At 35.6% G+C, this 22,848-nt stretch overlaps 1 protein-coding gene across 6 annotated transcripts in view; it reads right to left on the reverse strand.

Annotated features, from left to right (window-relative positions):
- DEUP1 (deuterosome assembly protein 1) overlaps positions 1-22,848 on the reverse strand; it is a 42,065-nt gene that overhangs the window by 4,213 nt on the left and 15,004 nt on the right. For 5 of the 6 annotated variants that reach the window (XM_027646341.1, XM_027646500.1, XM_027646589.1 and 2 more), the window contains 8 exons: positions 22,563-22,670; positions 19,903-20,115; positions 15,116-15,261; positions 14,391-14,496; positions 12,572-12,769; positions 11,492-11,578; positions 8,749-8,948; positions 2,239-2,557 (listed from right to left, as the gene is read on the reverse strand). In XM_027646341.1, the coding sequence (XP_027502142.1) occupies positions 2,239-2,557; positions 8,749-8,948; positions 11,492-11,578; positions 12,572-12,769; positions 14,391-14,496; positions 15,116-15,261; positions 19,903-20,115; positions 22,563-22,670 (1,377 nt within the window). Of the gene's footprint in view, positions 1-2,238; positions 2,558-4,930; positions 5,087-8,748; positions 8,949-11,491; positions 11,579-12,571; positions 12,770-14,390; positions 14,497-15,115; positions 15,262-19,902; positions 20,116-22,562; positions 22,671-22,848 lie in introns of those variants that run through there. The other variant, XR_003528245.1, reaches the window with a different exon arrangement.

Below are 22,848 nucleotides of genomic sequence, written 5' to 3' on the forward strand. Positions count from 1 at the left end.
ATTTTTGGGGTTATTTCCAGTGACTCCCAGCTGAGCTTCCTAGTTTATTCTAAGGCAAGAATTACTCTACACATGTAACCTCTAAGTAAGTATGTGAAAGGGCAGAGGTTCCAGTGGAACACTTACTATTTGTCTGAAGACTCTCTACCAGGAGGAGAGATGTAAGTCTTTGTCTAAAGCCCAAGAGACCATTTTTTCTCTTCCCTCAATACTGCAAGAGTAATTTTGGTATGTATCAGGACATCACCTGGAAATCTGATGTTTTCAATTTCTGCTACAAATATTCTTCAGAAAAATACTGCCTTATAACACTTTCAGAAGTTTTGAATATACTGGAGATTTCACTTGGGTCCTGTCCCTGTGTCCTTTTCCCCACAAGTCCAGAAAACTCTGTCAAAGAACTCTGGTTTGCAACATACTGTATCTTTTTCCCCCTCTTTCTCCTTGATGCAACAGCTTTCCATTTGAACACAGAACTCTAGAGTAACATACTGTTGAATAATTTCAGTACTAAAGCTGTGGTATTCAATGTCAACCTGAATGATGATTTGATTTCAGTGGTCTGAACCTGTACTTGCTTCAGTGCCACTGATTTAGACTTAGTCTCTGTACAGGAAATATCCCTTGCTTAATAGTTTTGTTACATACTTTGCCCACACACCAACTGGAAAGTGTTTTCCCTATAACCTAGTCAATTGTCTTAGCATTGACCCTGTCCTGAGTGCCAGCTGGGAAATAGTTTCACTGCAAAAGTGTCTCAGAATGGACATTTTTCCCAGGCTGGCTGAAAACAGAAGCTTAGGGGTCTCATGTCTCTGAAACTTCTGACAGAAAAGAACTGGTGTTTGGCAGACTCTTCTGAAAAAGTCCAAACAACTCTTTTCATGATTAGCACTTTAAAGAGGAAAACTCTCAAGCCATGAGAAACCAAAAACCATTTACTTAAAATTCCTGTGAAAAATAAGAATATAAAACTGGAAGTGCGGTCAAACACCCAGGACTACGCGGTTTTCACTGTTCTCAGGCTAGTGGGACACAGATGATGGGACCACAGTCAGTGAAGGGCTGCACTGCAATCCCTGCTTCCTAGGCAGGCCATTATTATGAAGTTTCCTATCAACAGTGAGATTCCAGAATGTGGAAATAGTCTTCCAGCAGCCTTGTCTCTGATAGGAAAGAATGTGTGTTTGCTTCCAAAGTGGACAGCAGAACTGGGATACAACAGCAACAGACTGCTTGAAGATGACTGTTGGTGTCATGATGCCTCTTTGCTCCTACTTAAGGTGACAAGTGGCAAGAAAATTGCCTGTAAGTTCCCCCTAGTAAATGCTGAAGTCTTCCCTCTTCTGCAAGTTCAGCCACAGCCCTGCAGCTGAGGATCTCCTGGTTACAAAGATCCATGTATCACAGCTGGGCAGAAGGATGTTGACAGTTCATTCCTTACCTTGTTAGTTCCAATACTTAATGATGGTAGAGTTCCGTGGTTTGAGGTCAGGAAAATAAGTGCTAAGTTTTCAAGTGCAAAAAAATAGTGGCCTGTAGTGGAGGCCTAAGGAAGAATAGCAGATACTAAAGAAGAGGATAAAACTCAAATTTAAAGAGAGATCTAAAGCCAAAGAATTACAGAAAGTTTTTTTTAAGTTGTCCTAGGCAAAGTGTAATTTGTGCCACTTGTCATGGAGATTGACCATTTCCAGCCTATGAAGACTAAAAGAATGAATGCTGTGCTATTTCTCTTTCATTTTAAGAAAAGTAAGGATTACAGCAGTTATAATTTCTGTTCCTTTTCAGATAAAATAGCTAACATATAGAAAATAGTTGCTGTGATTCCTCTGATTTCATCCATCAATCAGATGCTGTAGAAACTTGACTTGTCTAACAGCACTTAAAAGCAGTAACTTTGCAGGTATTATGGAAATACACTTAGAGCAGAGTGCTCTTACACAGGCAATATGATGCAAAGTGCCCCAATATAGAAGCCAATAAGCTAAAATTTAGAAATCTTTCTCACAGTCACATAATGGCAGGTAATTATCTCCATCCTTATTAGAACAGAGGTATGGCACAGTAGTTTAATCTCCAGAAAAACTACATTTCTATTAGGGTAAGATATTTCCATTTTTGCTGGGCTGGCACTGTATAAATAATAACAAGAGTGATCTAATTTTTGGCTCCTCCAAGGCTGCACTTGGTCCACAGATGGATTTTTGAGAATGTATGTGTTAAACAGTTACTTACTGTAAGTTTGATTTCTTCTGATAATTTCATTTCTTCTCCACTGTAAGCAGGGCTCAGTAAACTGCCTGTTCTGCCCATTTTAGGATATGGCCCACCAAAGCTCAAAGGATACCCCACTAGTGGTGATGGAGATTTATAAACTATTTTCTTTTCATGACCTCTGTGAAGTGGATGAGAAGATAAAATGCTATCACTTTTTGACCCAGTGATATTGCCTTGGCCATATAAAGCAGGACTACGGTTTCTGTGGTGTCCACTGGCAGTAAGCATATCAGTCTGTTGACATTCCATTTCCCCTGCATCTTTATTTTGGAATGATCTAAAAGAAAAAAAAATCAAAGCATGAAAACCAGTTAAAAATATTAAGCTATCACAGCAAAGCCAAAGGTTTTTGTTTTCTTTGTTTACACAGTTTTGGTTATTTAGCTGTTCAAACTGCTTCATGCATGAAGTTGTGGGCATTACCAAGTTGCAGGAATTTAGCAACTTTCAACCTAAGTTACCATAAATGCCAGGGTGTGCATTCTCTATCTGCTTCAGCTGTGACTTAAATCACCCTAATTTAAACCCTTTCACTGGAGCATAAATTGAGGAACCTTGCCTTGGCTGGTATAACTGTGTCAGGACAAGAGCTAAAATACAAACTCATTTCAGGTATTGAAGATGCCAATACTCCTTAAGTGTTTATTACCTATCCTTTGCTAAAGGTTATAATTTCTTTAGCTTTTCAGTAGAACAAACTATGGAAACACTCCTCAGCCATGTCCTAGCTTATAGTATGATAGGAACTACAGTGAATTTAGCCAACAAATAGAGGAAATGAAATATGAAAGTGTGAGATGAGAGACAAAAACTGTTATCAGTGGTTGAATGATTAGTAAATTTTTATCTAATGTCACCTTCAACAACTAGCTAGAATTTAGAATAAATAAATAAAACGTATTACAAGAATATTTGATCCTGCATTTTTATTGCAATGCTAATTTTGCCACTAATTTAATGACAACACTTTGGAGATTAATATAAAAAAATTAAATAGATTTTTAAAATGAACTTTCTAAAAAATTGTACAAGAACATGCTTTTGTAGCTATAAGTGAAATCTTCAAGCTTAAGAAAGAGTTTTTAAGTATTTTATGATGTTCTGTAACTCTTGTATCCCACTTAGAATGATCAGAATGATCAGAATTGATGTATTATATGAGGTATATATATGTATTCATATGTATATATATGATGTATACATTTGTATTCATTTGCAGTTCTGTAAAGCAAAAATTGTTACAGATAACAGCAACTTAGAAAAAAAAAAGACAGCTATTTTCTTCCCATTCAAAATATTTTCTTCCTGATAGTTAACTGAACAATTCTGATACAGTATTGATCAAAGAAGAATTTTGAGTCTAGCTTGGTCAAATGTCTGCTGAATTGCACTAATTATCAATGGCATAATTACTTTTATTATATATCAAAACATGCAAAAAATTTATTTCACGTATTATAAATTTCTGTCACAATATTTCTGACTGAGGTAAAAATTTCCATTGTACTGAGGCCTGTGCTTATGATGAAATTTTAATCTTGGGAGGTAACCACTAAAAGATGATAGCTGCTCGAGCAGATCCTATCATTGCAAATATCCTAAAACACTTCAGTAATTTGAAATGCAGCTATAAAAACTTTTAAAGAGCACATTCTCTGCCACTAAAATATAATTATTATAAATATTCAAAAGTATGCAGTACTGCATACTTTTTTTTCTTTTTAAATAAAAACAAGAACTTGCCAAGTGCAGGGAAAAGACTGTTTTCTGCAGAAAAATCACAACATCATTTTCTAATCTTAATTTAAATTATTTGGTGTTGGGAGAGGGTGGCTGTGCAGCCTTAATGGACCTGCTCGTATATAAGCCCTTTGCTGGTTTTGGCTGGGGTAGAGTTAATTTTCTTCACAGTAGCTGGTATGGGGCTGTGTTTTGGATTTGTGCTGAAAACAGTGTTTTCATTACTGCTGAGCAGTGCTCTCACAGAGTCAAGGCCTTTTCTGCTCCTTGCTCCACCCCACCAGCAGGGAGTCTGGGGGGTGCACAAGGAGTTGGGAAGGGACTCACCCAGGACAGCTGACCATAGAGATATTCCAGAACATATGGTGTCATGATCAGCAATAAAAAGCTGGGAGAAGGTTGGCTAGGCATCAGTTGGTGGGTAGTGAGCAGTGGCACCATGCATCACTTGTTTTGTATGTTCTGATTCTTATATCATTATTATTATTATTACTGTTATTTTCTCCTCCTTTTCTGTCCTATTAAACTGTGTTTCAACACACAAATTTTACTTTATTTTATCCCAGTTCTTTCCCTGGTAGTGGGGGAGTGAGCGACTGTGTGGTGTTTACCTGCCCACCAGGTTAAACCCGGACAGCCCTGAAGGATGAAACTGAGTATTCAATAAATGGACTGTGTAGAACAACTCAGAGAACTAATGAAGAACATATTTTTTCTCTGATTATAAAAGAAGCAGTGATTAAGATACTCTGAATGCTATAAGAAACCAAAATTATAAGCACAAAACTATATTAATTATATTACTATAATTTTGTTATTACTATAATAATAATATTAAACATTCTAACATAAAACTCTCTGAGACTATTCACCACATCTTCCAGTTTTCTAAATCACCTAAAATGTTTACCTTTATGGAGGCAGACTTTTCTCCTTTCCTTCACGTTCTCTTTACATAAACACACTCTACTCTTTGGGCACAGGAAAATACCTTTCTGCTTTTTTTTCCCCTCCCTATTTTAAAGTACATTCCAGATATTGTTTGGATGAAGGGCACAGTGAAAACCTGCCACAACTGAAGATAAATGGCATGAATAATAAAATCATGGATTTTTTTTTTTCATCTTGTGTTCTGACCTTTTTGGAGGTAATTTTCTCTCTAAATTTATATACATATGAAATCTGTATGATCCGTGTTCTTTTTTTTCCCTTCAGAACTGCTTCTCTATGTGTTTAATAACAATTATTGCTGCTGTCTTATAGCTTACTTCATTAAGACCAGAATTTTCAGACTGGAGTGCCTGCAGTTATGGTAGCTCATAGAACAGATACTGCTCCCTTGCGCCCCCCCTCCCCTGTCCCAAAAATAAAGGACTGATTTTTTAAATGAACTCCACTTCCTACTGTAATCCACCCTGGGACTGCTTGGTATTTTTGAAAATCGTGACACCTACCCTGAGGTACTTTGATATGAATACTATACCTTTACTTCGGACAGTGTTTACAGCTGGGGTTTAAATTTCTATCAGTTCAGTGCAAAATAATATCTAAGACCAGAAATCTACTACACAAATGTACAAGTAGGCAAATATCTGCAAATTTTTAAAAAACTGTCCGCTTGTTAAGACTAGCAATGCAAATACACTATAACTGCAGTTGAGTAATTCATGTTTTCAGTGGGATTACTTCATAGGGTATTTAACATGTACACATAATGCACAAAAATAATATCATTGTTGACATGGTGACATATGGGACAAGAAGCGAAAGAATTATGTCCTGACAAAGGGAATTTATATAAACAGGCATCATCTTTCCAGACTCATATATAAAATCAGCCTGGTCCCTATGTGGTCAATGACTTCAAAACAAATTCCTTGCACAGCCTGTGCTGGTTGACATAACTAGTCTTGAGAAAGAAGACAACAGATCTTTAATGACCAGAATGTCTTCAAGAATTTGTGTTGATGCTTCAACCTTGCAAGTCTACCTGCTAGGTACATTTTTAAAATGGATAAAAAGTATTTTCATGAAGAGATTGTTTTCACTGCTTCCACTTCATCTATTGCAATAACTGATACAGTGGTGAGTGTGACTAAGAGTGTGTGACCTCCAAAGGGTGGTGAAAACCTCCTTAGCACAGATACTCCACTGTCAACACACATCATTTAAGCAATCCCCAGCTACCTTAGCAGCCATTCAGTTCTTACCTTTACCCTTCACTTTTGCCATATGATGAAAGTGCACTCTGGCTTGACCCATTACGTATTTTGTTCATATTTTTATGGTAAATAGGTAGCTTTTCATTTGGGAACTCACATGCATGTTTTAATTTTGGAAGAAACAAACTAAACACATCAGCTTCATCAGAGAAAGTCCTCTTCGACCATGCCAAAATATAAATCAACTGTATGTGGCCAAGGTCTAAATAAAGGATTGAAATCTTGAGGTTGGGGAAAGCTTATGTAAATGGCAATTAGAAGTAATGCAATTATCATATAAGAGAACAGTATTTAATTGAGGTGGTTACAGGTAGAATGTGGGCACAGTCCTTTTTTAGCTATTCCTGCATATCTTACTTTGTAATGTTTAGAAATTCATTGTACACCAAAAGAAAGAAGAAATCATATTGCTTTTTAAATTGCCAACATAACTTCCTGGAACTTCCTATGTTTTCTTTAGAGGTCTCGTTTCTAAGTCATCGTGGTGCCCATACCCAGGATTCCAGTACTGATTGAGAGATATGACTGAAAAATACTGCAGAATATATATATATATCCCTCCCTTGCACAAACACCATGTTTTCTATTTTTTTACTATGTAAAAAAAGTTTTTGTGCCCTTTCTCCAGTGCCATAATTACCATGGAAACAGAACTGCAAATTAAACCAGAAATAACAGGGTTTATGCTCACAATAAAATAAACATACCCCAGATTTTAACTCAACCAACATCAATTCCCTGGTTTGTCTGCATACATTTGATGATTGAAAATTTAATTTTAGTTTTCTGGGAAAATCTTGAGGTAGTACCCTGTCTGGGAACTGAGAACTGATAGTTTAGAGAGGGCCCAATCTTAAAAAGACTGGCTGGCTGATGTGCATATACAGTACATATGAAATTTGCACATTTTTTGAAATCTGTGTATGTATTTATTTATCTAGAGAGCTTTTAATTTAGGAATTCTAATGTGTGGCTTAGATCCTGAAAACTAGGCTCAATATATCTGTTTCATTGTATCAATTATAATTTATATTGTATTCTGTAGTGTGGCTAAGATTTCTGCTATGGGAAAGGTTAACTCTCCCAGTTTTGGTTCAACATTGGTCTTCAATGGCTATGAAATCAAAATCTTGCAAATTACATGCATAGTTCTATTGTCTCATACATGTACATTCTCATAAATGAAATTCCACAGTCCCTTATGTACAATTGTAAATTCTGAGAAAATGGGAAAAATTCTGGTTTTTCTCACTTGAGAAGAGTGGAAGCATGAGCAAAAATTGCACTGACCAATTTTAGTGAAGTTAGGAGACTTACAGATGCAGAATACTCTGTACCTTGGTTTGTAAATATTTGTTTCTGCAAAACCTTCAACATCATTTGAAACTTCATAGGAAAACAGCCATAACTGCCACTTCTGTTTATGTATATATATATGCACATTATGTATATGCATATATACACATACATATAATATATCTATTTATTTATATAAACATGAATACTATGTCCAACACTAAACAACCTTCTTGAAAAGGAACTTCTAGGCAAAAATATATTGTGATGGCACTCTATTTTGCAGAAAGAAAATCATTTTATATTTTACCAAAAACTATATGTAGGAGTTTGAAATCTTAAAATGTACCATTTTGGCTCCAACTATTTCAACTTTGCTTCACAGAACTATTTTATATTAGTGCTATCATGTAAGTTCTTTATTACAAGTGATCAAAACATTTAGCTTCCTATTAATTTTTACTTTCCTGTACTGTGAAATATTGCTTAGCAGGGACTTTGTTTTCTTTTTTTTTTCCTGCAATGCCATGAAGGTAATTCAGTGCCTCACTGAATACAGGGAAATAAGAAGAAAGTCATCACTACAATGTTTTCTATGAGTCTGAGTATTATTAAGTCTCATTATTTTTCCCTAACAAGGAGTTTATTGTAGTAATGACTTACTCAGGGCATCTGAAATTATGTTTCTTTTAAAAATCAGGTCACCCCAGAACACCAAAACCAGACAAGGCATTAAAATACATTTAATGAAACTTCCAACAAATTAAACTGGAGGGACACAAACCTTTTCAGCAGGGGTTGTAGTTCAAACTGCTTATTAAGATAACCTCCCATGGAGCAGTGTACCTCTCATGTTGGTTTTTTTATCCTTTCCTTGTCTTTTTTTTTTTGGTCAGTAAAAATACAGTCTGTCCTGTTTTGCAAAACCTGGAACTTGGGATAACTTGAGCAGCACATGAAAAGTTTTTAAAGTTGTTTCATGTGCTAAATACTAAAATAGGGATAAAACATTTCTGAACTTCATTTATTGCCAAATTCCATCAGCCACCCAGAAAAATGTAGGAACTGCTTACAAATATACTAACTAGGTCTGATATTTATGTTGGTGGGAGTTCTGAACGAACAGAAACAGAAAAAACAATTTTACCCAGATAGATGCTTCCAAAACACTTACAGGAAGTTTGATATATGTGTACAATCTAATTATTACCTCTCTTCCTTTTCTTGCATCTTTGAATGGGTTTGGTAGCTGTGTTCTGTTTCTCCATATGTATCTGTGCAACCCAGCATTGATATTTCTCTATCATTTTGTAGTTTAGCAACACTATTTTCTAGTCTTAAATTCTCATGTTTCATTTTGTGAACAGAAGCTGTGAAATTTCCATGTTCTTTGTTACATAAATCTATATTCTGTGAAAAGAGATAAAACCATCATTATGCAGTTATTTTTTCCACAATAAATGGGTGTATTTTTAACAAGCAAACACAAAACAATGTTCCATGCTAAAGAAAGACCTAGATACCATATATAATCATCCAACATTTAGAGCAAACCAAGATAATTGCCTCCAGAAAAAAAAATCACTGTAGATAAATGAAAATGAAAGAAAAACAGCCTCTATAACACAATAAAACAAATTAAAATTTCTCAATAAACATACAGTCAGAATATTATTGTTGTAAATTCATTGCTTGCTTTGCAAAACTGATGACATAAAAGCAACCATAACAGCTATAGCTGCAGACTGTATTGCTCCCTCCAGTAACAATTCCTCCAAAAATAACAAGAAAAAATATAGAAGTTCATTACTATCCTAGATAGAGGGTATGTGCACAGGCACAATTTAATACCTGTGTTGAGATAGTCACCTTCAGTTTCAGAGGCAGTAAAGTAAAGCCACATTAGCACGGACCATTTTGTCTGTTACTAAACCCTGCTTCTCACTGGGTCAGCCCATGTGGCATACAAGTCAAAATACTCAAAAGTGCAAGCCACATGTGCACTGTGACCAGGGGCTATGGCCCATCCACTAGGATACCAAGAAGGGACAATGGAGATTAGCTCTGGAAGTTGTCTAGCCAGGACACTCTGCTCTTTTCTTCTCCCATTACTTATTCCATGAAGCCTATACTGCACACCTGAGCTAGCTATTTTGGAACTATCTCTCTGCAGAGTACTGTATTGGACTGTGTAATGTATTTGCCAAAACAGTATACTGTCATCAACAGGAAATTCTCAAAATGTTTATCAGATTGCACACAAAACACTAAACCCCCTTGCTTTTATTAAGTTGTTCTTTCATATATTTCTAGATTTACTTTATTCTTTTGGAACCTGGTAACTCATGAGTATTACAGGTTTGGTTCTTAGTATACTGCTAGCACAACTGTGCTCCTGCACCTGAAACCTTGTCTATTCCTTCCACTAACTGGTTTGATGCCACCTCTTCCTGTGAACCTTGCCTTGCTTAGCTACTTTTAAGGGAAATTTATGAGCCAAACTGGAATAGAAATGCTAGAAAGCATAAGAAAAATTAATATTTTTTGTAACAATGGGGGAGCAGGGGCTCAGCTATGTCTTGCAAGTGGAAGGAGTGGCAGAACAGAGGAAGAAGGAGAATGCTAACTCATCCTAACAGTAATAGATCTAGAATCAGCAGTTAAGTTACAATGGCATGTAACCCCAAAACTGAGCTGGCGTAGCTATGTTTCTTTTGAAATCTAAACCCTGAAAGTAACCCTGTCTGATGACGCATTACACCACACTGACTTAGGCTGACACAAGTCTGAGAGGTCTGTGTAGTGCTCCACCATACAGCACAAATGCATCCATAAAAACCTCCCCAGTTCCTGGAATCTGAATATCAAATATTTCACAATCTGAATATCAAATTTTTCACAATCTTTATTGTTTGGATCCTCACAATACTTTAGTAAAGCAGGAAAGAATTATTAAGTCCACAAATCCACTGAAATGTATATTGACCTTGGTATATGTAGTAACTGGATTTTACTGTTAAAATTTAAAAACCAAGTGAGGCATCCAAGGACTCTTGTCAGACAGCTCTTCTCAATCTTCAAGGAGAGTATCACTGTAGAGAAGAGCTAGACATGCATGCACACATCCATCTTTGTTTCCACAATAATATATAATATATAAATACACATATATCCATAGTAGAGTATATGTATATATAGGTAAGGAATCACTGACATATATATATGCTATTTTAAGGGTGTGGATATACGTGACATTCTTTCATGCATTTGTCAGATACAGTAAGACAATTAACAGGCTACAAATCCTCCAAAAATGTATTTACCTCAGTACTTACAAAGAACATTCCAGTGTTTGGGTTTTTTTAATGATTGATAGAATAACTGCAGATGTTCTGTAAGCAGGGGGCGTTTTGAAGTTTTTGTGGTAGGCAGCAGGTATTTTTATAAACTAAAGTTCTACATAACCTTATGGCACAGTTTTTATGAATTAAATTTTAAACATCTCCTGTTTGGAGAGAAATAAATACTAAACTCTGAAAATAAGGTGGGTGGAGCAAAATATGTCAGTTTTCTACACTGTTAGGTAAATAACATATGAACAAAGGTGTAAAATACTAAAAGGGACATATTTTTGTGTCTGTGAGGATGACTGTCTAAACTTAAACAAGTGACATCACTTACAAAAAAATAGGCTCCCAGAACCTCTTTAGTGTCTAGACAGTTACTGAAAAATTTAGCTTATTGTTTAATAGAATTAAGGTAGAAATTACTCCTAGCTATAACCATCTTCATGCTATGCGTGAACACCACTTGATTCTGATTATGCTGCACACCTTATTTTTATTTATTTACTTTATGCAAGCCAGAAATCTCTAAATCTGCCATGGTCTCAATCTACATTTACAGTAAGTATACATAACTGTTCTCCATACTTCATATATTAAAAAAATTACCATGCAACTTTCATGCTCCTGGTTTTCCACCATCTCTTTTAGATGTGTGTTTTCAGATTTGATAACTTGGTATTGGAATTCCAATAACTAGGAAAAGATTAAATTCTTAGTTAAATACAAGAATGTTACTGTTAACTCGAATAACACTGAGTATAGATATTTCAGTTTATTTAATTAAGTAGTAACAATACTTACTATAATATTTTTAAATACAGCAACAATAAAGCAGAAAGAAGCATTAAGCCATCTAGAGAAGATTTACAAATGTCTCTGATTTTATTTACCTTTTTGAAAGAAGTAAAGACTTATGAAAAAAAGGAAGTTCACATGCAGTTATGAGATACAAAGAGGGGCAGATTTTACAGGTCACAGAAACTGAATGAAATCCTAGTCATGATGCCTAGAAACAACATCTACTCTTTTAGTGATATGATCAGGAATGTGACCTGGTAAAGAGTGCCACACACTAGTGGACATCTCTAATCTTCCCCAAACACTAACTTTCCTATTGTCAAAAGTAAACTATTACATTAATCACAATTTTCAACATGTAGTGACCCTCTCAGAAAACCCACAGTCAACCATAAACCTATAAATATAAAAGTTCTTTTGTTTACAAACTAAATAATGAAGATAACATTTTTTTAAAACAGTAATTTGCCATTAAAACACTGTTATCTTAAGAGTTTCCAGCTCTAAAATTGCAAGAATTTTCTATGCAGATTTGTAACATTCTTCAAAGAGCTTTATATAACACTAAAAATTAGAAACTTTCTAGATAATCAAATAAACAGTTCTAGTGATAAAGCATATATAATAACCACAACTTGGAAGTTTTCAAGGTCTTTTGCATGTTGAAATCTAGTAAGAAAAAATTGCAATTTGGATGTACAGTTGACATTTATTAGTGGTTTTGTGTTCCAGTGTCAATTTGGCTGCTTTAGTAATACTACACAGATATTACAGCGCTACTGATAAAAACTACATGAGAAATGTAATGTCTTTTTTTCACCGATAATGAATGTCATTATCAATAGTGTGGAGTAAAATGATGTAAGATGGTTTTGCCTGCTTGCATACCTGTTGTTTTGCTAACAATTTATCTTTTGTCTCTAACTCAATTTTTAACTGTCTTTCCAGAAGAGTAGCTTTCTCCATGATAGTTGCTATAGTGATCTCCTTCTGATGAAGCTCCTCTGTCAGGTCAGAGATTTCTGTCTTCATTCTTTCCTGCTCAGAGCAATGGGACTGCTCCTCTCGATAAATGTGGTTTCTTATCTGTAGCAAGTACATTTCAAAAAGAAAAAATGTTGTGCAGTAAATATCATTGCATCACTTGCTACTTATCAGTGACTTTTTTTGCTGTTGCTTCCAAGACACCAACTCTTCTAACTGATTCAGAGATTTTGACATTGTAAAATAAAATGTCTTCATGAGTCAGTGCACAGAGCTTTATTTATTTTTACATCTTTTTTCAACAGTTCTCTTGTGAGAATTTGCATATTTAGTATTAGCAATGAACAAAATATAACATGTCTTAATTAATGTTTTAAAAGAAAGTAATAAAAATAAAATATTGAAATTTATGGTAAATATCCAAGAAAATATCCATTCAATAAGCTTAAGTATGATTTATTTATATTGCTCCTAAGTTAGTTTAAAATAAGTTTAGTGAAACCTAAATTAACTCAGGAGCAATATAAAAAAATTGATCTAGAGACCCTTTAATAAGAGACTATGTTAGAAATAAAGAGTATATATGGTAAATCACTTTATGAGAATTTTTCCTGCCATTACACATAAAATTTAAGGTCAAACTTTCTGCACTATCTCCTGTGCAGAGTTCTTCAAAGTATCAACACAAAGATTGTTTTCATAATCTTTCTACTACAACCAACAGTTTAGTGCTGATAGATTTTTTTTATTGTCTAAGAAACAAAACTACAAACACCAGCCTAACGACTTTTGAACCCATTCCTTGCAGTAGTGTACACAATGAGTAACAGATGGCATTTCATTTTTATTTATGGAAACTGCACAGAAATATTAGAATTTTAAACAAAAAGATGTAAATACAAAAAACCTAAGAGCTTGATCATGACTGTCATGCCAAAATTCTTGCATCCAAGTCAGCTTCATCGAAACAGAGACATTCAAAACCCACTTGGATGCATTCCTGTGTAACCCACTCTAGGTGACCTTGCCTTGGCAGGGGTGTTGGATTACATGATCTCCAGAGGTCCCTTTCAACCCAAACAATTCTGTGATTCTGTGATTCTTGCTTACACCGCTACTCAGCAAAACTACGACATGCCTGTTAGATGAGTTCTGAGCATCCTCTACATTCAAAGTATTTTGGCCTGCCAAGGCATCCACCATTCCACAGTGCCATGCCACGGCTGCTTGCTCACAGCGCTTCTGAAATGTGCAATGCAATGTGATGCATGGTTCAAACTAAAGAGCACTGCCCTCGACTGCATAGCAGGTACCTGATTAAGCTTAGCCTTGTGTGGGTATCTGCTGTACTAACTTGTATCAGTTGATGTGTTTGCATATCCTGAGACCACCTACAAGCTACAACTTACCTCCTATAGGCTATTAATTACTCATAGCCTTGCAGGCTTTATTAGTTGCATGGCATTATCTGAATCACAGCAATGCTTAGGCATGCTCTCTCCCATTATTTCAATGATGTAGGTAGTTACTTCATGGGAATCAGAATGTCAATTTTACATCTACATAACTACCTCCAGAAATGCAAGCATATATGAAATCTTTTTCACATATGAAACCTCCATGCTCTCCTAAACCTACAGTGTATTCTCCTGCTCTCTTCTGCGTACCCACATACCCTCCTCTCTTCTAAAAATCCTACACTGCAGTTAAGATCTGGAAATACCTTGTTTAGCTCTTCTTGTTGGCGTTCTTGACTTTCTGCAAATAGTAATAACTCAGTGTTTTTATTTTCTAGTTGCTCAGTAAGTTGAACACAAGGTGATTGATGCCTTTAAATAAGAAATAAACAAAACATGAAACAAGCAGAACATTCAGTACTCTTTACCCTACAGTATCCTCTCCACAGTGTAGTACTGCGGAACACCTGCTTGCTGATGAAAAAAAAACAAACCCCAACCAACATTTGGCCTAAACCAGGTGGGAGATGTCTAGAGGTTCAGGACACTGCAAGTATATACAGGAATAATCCTGAAAGCTCTTGTAGACTGGTATTTCATATAATCTCAAATGACTACAGCAGATTAGATAAGCCATAAAAACACAAACATTTTATTCAAGGAGATCAGGGAGAGTCTTAATTGCACTATTTCCAAGGTGTTTTAATGCTGAGAAAATGAAAGACTGTAAACACATTGGTAGAAATATATGAAATGCCTTGATTTGTAAAGATCTCGGCATCATTAAAGCCTTTTAACAGAGTCTGCATCCACTGCCTGAAATCTTATCGTATATAATTACCAATGAAAATGCTCAGCCTAAAATTGTTTAGGATCTGATATTTGAATCCAGACTATCTTTTTAAACAGAGTTAATGTAAATAAAATGTAAGAAAAAAGTCATTAGCTCAGAAGTACTTGTTAATTTAAATATTGTTTTCAACATACATACTTTATTTGAATTTCCTGTGTATCTTTGTACTCTTTGATTTTCAATAATTCTGTATGCAACTGCTGGCATTCCAGCTGCATCCTTCTCCAGAGACCATCCCGTGACTGCAGCTCATGTCTCATTTCTGAAAAGTCTGCCTCCATATTCTAAAGAAACAAACAAATACATAAACAGTTAAATAAAATTAGAAAGCTTAAAATGCTGTATTGGAACACATTGTATTCAAGACCTGTACAATTTAAATGAACGGACACACATGATTTTAATTTCTGAAAAAAGTATTGCTTTCCTGTCAGTTCCCTTCTTCAGAAATCTCATCTAAAAATCAGATGCTGAATATTCTTTAGCTCTTGCAATGTTCCAATGCATCTTTTTCTGAAACTATCATAGGAAACATGATTCAGAAGTTCTTTATTGTACTAAATGCATGTAAAATACATAGTTTGCTTGTTTTAGCAGCATCATAGAACGTGTTTCACATGCAGGAATTACTGCCATAAGTAGTTTCCTTTTTTTTTCTTAACAGCATTTCCAAATTTATAAGCCTGAAAAGTACAATGCTATAGAAATCATCTCCAAAACTAGGTCCATCTGCATGGTGTTAATTGCTTATTTAAATGAACATCACAAAATGTTCAAAAAAATCACAAAAAGATTTTTCTTAGGGACCTGACAAATCATATCTCTGCTTTACTTCTAATTTCTGATTGATAATGTGATAGACAACCTGAAGGCGTTACATTTGGCATAATAAAATATGAACTTCAAAAAAAAATATCAGAATTCCACAAAAATAAACTGAAAACATACTAAAGACAAGGACTTGGAAATATAACCCACAAATAACAAAAGTAGCAATAATAATCAGTTCTTGCAATAATAATATACAGAGAATATTTATTTCTTGTCACCTAAGATCAAAAAGCATGTTCCAGATTAAAAACAAAAGGATTTTTCCAAGGATGTTGATCCTTTACCTTTAAAACCATTGCACTGAAAACATTAGTATTTCTCATAATTTCTTAATTTTATTTGAACATAGTTTCCATCTTTAAAATCAAAAATAAAGCCAAGCCTCTAAAGTTTCAAAAGACAACTGGAATCCAGAAATTACACTGAAAGAAAGAACTTCAAAGGTTTATTTCCCTTAGAGCCTCATATGAGAATGACCTTCCTTTCAAGAAGCCTGTGGTTTTCTTCTGGCTGAAAGGGCTGCTGAAGACAGATATGAAGTGCTTTTACATTGTTGGGGTTTTTTTTGCAAGGGCTGCATATATGGATTAATTCATCTTATCCTTTGCTACATTAAGGCCAAGAGAGCTTTTTTAAACAATGAAATGCAAGTCAGGGCCTATGCAGGTGAAATAAAGCTTAATGAACTGTTAAAACTGTCTGCAAGACTTGCTTATTATCATCTTCATGACTTCAACACTCAAGAAATAGCCACAATTATTTTATAATATATGAACCTGGGAGACAGTTACCCTTCTGATTTCATTCTGGGGTGGATAAAGGAAATGAATTTTGCACAATTGTGTGGCAGAAGTCATATTGTCTGTAGTCATCATACATATTTACATAAATTGTATTTTCTTCTGTAAATTATAATAGTTGCAGGAAGAACAGCAGTCACAGCAGCAGCTGAAATAATAATTGAAACAGTCCTTCAGGTCAAGAGTTTCACCATTTCACATATCACTTAAGAATATATATATACACCACTTATTATTTTAGAAAATATTTATTGCATCCAGTTAAAACACCAAAATTAAAATTAATTTTGAATCAGAAAACTTTAGGTTTTGTTTAGAGAACATCAAATAAAATGCAACTTATTAAGAGTCTATTTCAAGCTGAAAATTTACCAAACCTTCTCTTTTCTTCTGTCAAAAGTTTTGCTTTGACTAGCTTGGCACGCTTGATACCAAAACAAAACCTCAAAAATTTCCTGATCAGCTCTAGTTCTACTCAATGCTGAGTAGAACCCACCACAGCACTCCACAGCCACTCTATCACTGCCCTCCCCAGCTGGACAGGGCAGAGACATGAGAAAGGCTTGTGGGTCAAGATAAGGGCAGGGAGAGATCAGTCACCAGTTACCACCACGGGCAGAACAGACTCAACTTGGGGAAATTAATTTAATGACAATCAAATCAGAGCAGGATAATGAGAAATAAAAACTAAATCTCCTCAGGTGGAGGATTCTTTACGCTCTTCCCCTGCTCCAGTGTGGGATCCCTCCCACAGGACACAGTCCTCCACAAACTTTTCTGATGTGAGTCCTTCCCATGGGCTGCAGTTCTTCAGGAACTGCTCCGGTGTGAGTCCCTTCCATGAGGTGCAGTTCTTCAGGAACAGGCTACTCCAGAGTGAGTCCCCCACTGTGGGGTTACAAATGCTGCCACAAAACCTGCTCCAGTGCGGACTCCACTCTCCATGGGGTCACACATCCTGCCAGGAGCTTGCGCCAGCACAGGTTTCCTATGGTGCCACAGCCTCCTTTGGACATCCACCCACTCTGGCATGGGGTCTTCCATGGGCTGCAGGTGGATCTCTGCTCCACCATGAGCCTCCCCGGGCTGCAGGGGCACAGCTGCCTCACCATGGGCTGCACCATGGGCTGCAGGGGAATCTCTGCTCTGGCACCTGGAGCACCTCCTCCCCATCCTTCTTCACTGACTGTGGGTCTGCAGGGCTTTTTCTCTCACATGTTCTCGCTCCTTCCTCCTGACTGTGGCTGCTTGGGGCTCTTTTCTTCCCTCCTTGAATATGTTATCCCCAAGGTGTTTGTGACTGATGGGCTTGGCCTTGCCCAGTGGTGGGTCCATCTTGGAGCCAGCTGGCACTTGTTCTGTCAGACACAGGGGAAGCTTCTAGCAGCTTCTCACAGAGGCCACCCCTGGAGCATCCCAAATACCAAACCCTTCCCAATGCCAACCCACTGTTCAACGCATCATATGATGTGTTTCTATGTAAATTAGTGTCTAGCAGTTTAATGCAGACTTTTCAAGAACCAAGCCCCCTGTGTGATGTTTTCAGGCTGCTTCGCATGTATGGCTGCAGATAAGTTTGTCAGATAATTCATAAGGTAGAGAAATAGAATGCAGTGTCCATTTGGATTTTCTAAACTTTGTATTTTCTGTACAGCCAACAAACTGGTCTTCCATACATTTCACTTGATCACTTGCTAATTAATAGCATGAAAGAAGTATTTGGCAGCACAAATGAAATGGTCATAGACATAGAGGATATATGAGGCACAATAAATGTCTTGCTTTCATTGCCATCAGACTTCTTCACACCAGGATTCCCATCTACTGCTTCCTCCTTTACCTATATCATGTTCAGCTGTTCCCATCCTCCACCTATCTCTCCTTCATGCAAACCTGCTTACTGTTTCTGGCTGACAGCAGCCCTCACACTTCCTTCTTTCTCATACAGACATTCCTAAAAAAGATATTTCCTCTGGGCTACCCCTTTTCACTATAAATTGACGTTACATCAGTGTTTACCTTATGCAGCTATTTCCAAATGCAGTTTTTCTAATACAGCAGTGTTCCACACCACCAACACAGTTATTCTGCAACTTTCTGCCCTTTAGGTAACAATGTTATGTACATCTATCTCCACTTCTACTTAAAACATCTTCAGTGCTTCCTACACCTCCTGTATTTTCTTCAGCATTCCAAAATTCCTCCTGTTTGAAGATTTTCTTAAAGGCTACAGCACATGACATCTACTCTCTCCATCTTACAGCATCTATCCGCTTGCTCCAAATGCCATGGTTGTTCCACTCTGTATTTTAGTACCACTGCTTTTGGTGGCAGGCTTTTTAACAGGCACCAAAACAGAGGTTTTGCTTGTATACCAATAACTTGTAAAAGGCAAAAGACTCAGTGAACAAGTGTGCAAATGACATGACTTGGCTGTTCAGACAACACCTGAAATTAACCTCTGCCACATATATGCTAATTCCCATAAAGTTTATTGCATATGCTGTTATAACTCTGCAAGGCTGTCTATAAGCAGAAATGGATCTTTCTCCAGAAAGAGCTGAAGTTACTAGAGGCCATTCAATATATTACTGAACCTAGAAGTGCTTAAATAAATAAGCAAAAGCATAAATGATATATGCTACCAGAAAAAAATAGCAACGAGAATCTCATTCCCGATCTGTTTCAAACACAGCTAGTAAAAAAGGCTGTAAAGATCTTGTATTATCTCAATCTTGTCAGAACTCATATACCAAGACCAAAAGAAGAGGCGCAAATGGCTGTTTTCATAGATCAGTGCTATGCAGAAAAACAGTGATCTAGGGGTAAGGTAAAAACTAATGATTCTTTACATGGAGAGCGACTTAAAAATTCATTGACTGCAAATCTCCCCTCAAAAATAACAAAGTATACTGCACACTTCTGTATATACTTATTTACTAGCTATATGGCACAGTGTGCAACAAGATATAAATCAGATAAAGAGATTTCATAGAAGTCATTTGAATACAAGGAACCAAGTGAACTAGGCTACATTCCTGGAGATGCTATGGATAGAGGAAAGCTATATAACTCTAGATAAACAAGAGAAGAAAAAATATACTACTACAAATCAAACCTATTTCTAATTTACTAAAAAAAAAAATCATACTGTTCACAGATCATTCTGTGTTCCTGCAAAGAATACACCTAATGTACAGATCTTTTATGTAGGCATCTCAATACAAAAGTATACTCCTAAGTAATTAATTTTCCAGCATTAATTCCATAGTGACCATGAAAAACTGTTACTACCTGGCACTGGTTTTGGTACACTTTTAGATCTTCACGGAGCTTCAGATTTTCCTCTTCGAGTTTATTCTTGTTCCTTGCTATTTCATTCACAGTTGCCTTTAGTTTTTCAATAATCAAATCATCCTTTTCACTTTCAGGCTGGGCATAGGTAATCACCTCTTCTTGATTTTTTTTCTTATCGTGTATTTGGAATTGATAATTCTGGGTCTGCTTCTATAAAACAAGAAAATATTTTAAATGAATTCAATAATTACGTGTAAATTGCTAGGACCAAACCGTTGGTACTGAAATCATAAAGCTATTTACATCTTCACCAGTATTTGCTTAGAAAAGGTGGCACAATTGGAACAGTTTTAATTACTTCTCTAAAAGATACTTCCTTTTTTTTTGGTCTCATGTTCCTTGCCCTCAGTAAAAATATGTTTCAGAAACCTTCAAGGGCATAGAATTTTTTCAAGGATTTTTTCTCCTGTGCTGTGTATTTTCCTGGTACTTAATGTTAATGATCCTCAAATGTGAAAAAGGTGATTATGATGACCTACTCAAAGAAGTTGCCTATAGAAAATAATTTGAGAGAAATGTTCCTCTTCGATTCATTGAACTCAGTAGGAGTTGTGTGTGTGTGCGCCTCAGGATAGATATTAACCTTTGACTAGGGGGCTAGCATTACATAGTTCATGTATAAACAGCTCAGTTACTACAGGAACTGTACTTCTTTGAGTTCATTATCCTTAAACCTGGGGAAGAATTATTTGCACATTCTGTAGAATCTTACACTTCATTCAGTTTCTTGTGCTAACTAAAATCCTAAAACCAAAAGTTCAGAAAATTGGTTTTGCCAGTATTTCTGAATTCACAGGCATTGTGAAGAAGCATAATTACTATGGTAACCGGTTTTGCTGTTTAAAAAACTATCCACATGGGCCCCTCTACTGGGAGATTAACAAGCAGTACTAATCTTTCAGAAGACTGAAAATTAGTTGAAAAATGACAACAAAATATAATCTGAAAATCATATATCATGTGCAGACACCAAGCTGAGCAAGAAAATATATCGTAAAAATAAATAGGGTTACAAATACCATATTTCACTGACAAGGACTGCAAGAAGTCACGCTTTAGACAGCTTTTGATGTTATTGACTATGTTCCTGTAATTTGTGTTGGCTGAGAACCTAAGCAGAATGGACCATTGGCTGCATATCAAATAAAAAGCCAAGAGAAATTTGCAGTTTCATTCCTAGAGATAACAAATTAAGGTCCCTTTGACATCTAAGTTATGGACTCTGACATATCAAAGTGTCAATGCATCCTGAGAAAAATATAGTGCAAGACTCCAACTGGCGATCAGAGACCTCACAAAAGAGCAACTAGAGACAAAGACACAGGAACAATTGACACTTTTGAAACAGTTAAGGGGTAACAATCCATCAGAACAGGTGCTCTGTTACAGTTGTGAAGAAAATTGTCTTCAAAGAAAGTTCACTCTTGGCAATGAAAGGCTCAACAGAAAAATGCAAATGATCACTCTGAGTACTCTATTTTGACTTGTCTAACTATATAATCAATATGTATCAGTCAATAGTTTTGTCTAGTCAAAGACTTGGTTTTTTAACACATTTGTATGGAAGTTCAATAGTTGGAATATAATTCAGCAACTAAACCCAAAACTTGACTGTCATTCTTGGAACTCTGGATATGAGTAAAGAGTCTCATAGGAATCATTAAGAAAAAGCTTCACTAAAGATCCAATGAGCTTAGTAACAGTGAAAAAGGGAATTACCAGTCAGCAACATAATTGGCTTCCCCTTACTTAATTTTCGAGGTGTCTTGTGACCCAGACAGTTTGTGAGTTATTTTCTTTTTCTTTTTTTTTTTAGTGCAAAATAGGTCATCAAGACATCATTAAATCAACATTTTGTTCTGGATTGGAAGGAATTAAAAAAATTAAGACATGCTGGATCAATAGGCTATATATCGAAAAAGTAATGAGCAAATTGGCGAGTAAAAAAGAATCACAAAGTCAACCAAGGACTGAATCATAACTAGAAAGATGAAAAATATGTTAAAAAAAGGGTTAAGTGATCCAGCAAACAACTCCAAGAGTGATTCTGGAGTAGCATATGAAAATTCGTTTTTCTGCATAAACAGTATTAGTATATATTTATGATCTTCTGAAAAAACAAAGGCTAACAGATTGGAAGGAACTTTATATTTGAGTCAGCATAGTCATGGCATGTACTACTTGGTAAGAAACTTTTTAAATAACTTGTCATAATCAATTGCATATCAGTAAATTGCACAGAAGATAAAAGTATCTCCACAATATACTTTAAAAGTAAAAAAGGAATATTCACTGGATTTTGCAGGTTTTTTGTTGTTTTGTTTTGGTTTTTTTTTAGAAATGTTATTTTCATCATGATACTTATTCATCTTCTCATTTACATGAGAAAATTAAAGTAAAATTAAAGTAAAATAACTGTATGTATCATTAGATCTTCCAGTATGGCCCTGCCTTACCTAATGCTATATATTCACTACCAATATAGACATGCATTATCAGATTCACTCTGAGCTTAATTTTTTTAAATTAAGCTAAAATAAGTTCTAGCTGAGCAAACCATTCATTTTCTTCCTAGAGCAGGAAGGTAGGACTTTTACCTGAAATAAATTATATTTCTCGGACAATAATTTTTGTTGAGCATCCAAATAAACAGGATAATTTTGGCAGATTGTCCCATTCTTACCCCCTTCTCTCAATTTAAATTCCTGAAAGACAAAAAAACAAGACTAGAAAACATAGGGAAAATATCTCTTTTCCATAATCTAAATATTTTTGCAATTTGTATAGTTCTAAAAAAAAAGTTAATTTTTTAATTAATACATAATCTTTCCATAATTTTGGAAAGAAGAAAATAATAACAATTATATAAACCAGCCATCCAGT

Source organism: Corapipo altera, unplaced genomic scaffold (assembly GCF_003945725.1).
Source record: "Corapipo altera isolate COAL_440 unplaced genomic scaffold, ASM394572v1 0, whole genome shotgun sequence".
Taxonomy (NCBI): Eukaryota; Metazoa; Chordata; class Aves; order Passeriformes; family Pipridae; genus Corapipo; species Corapipo altera.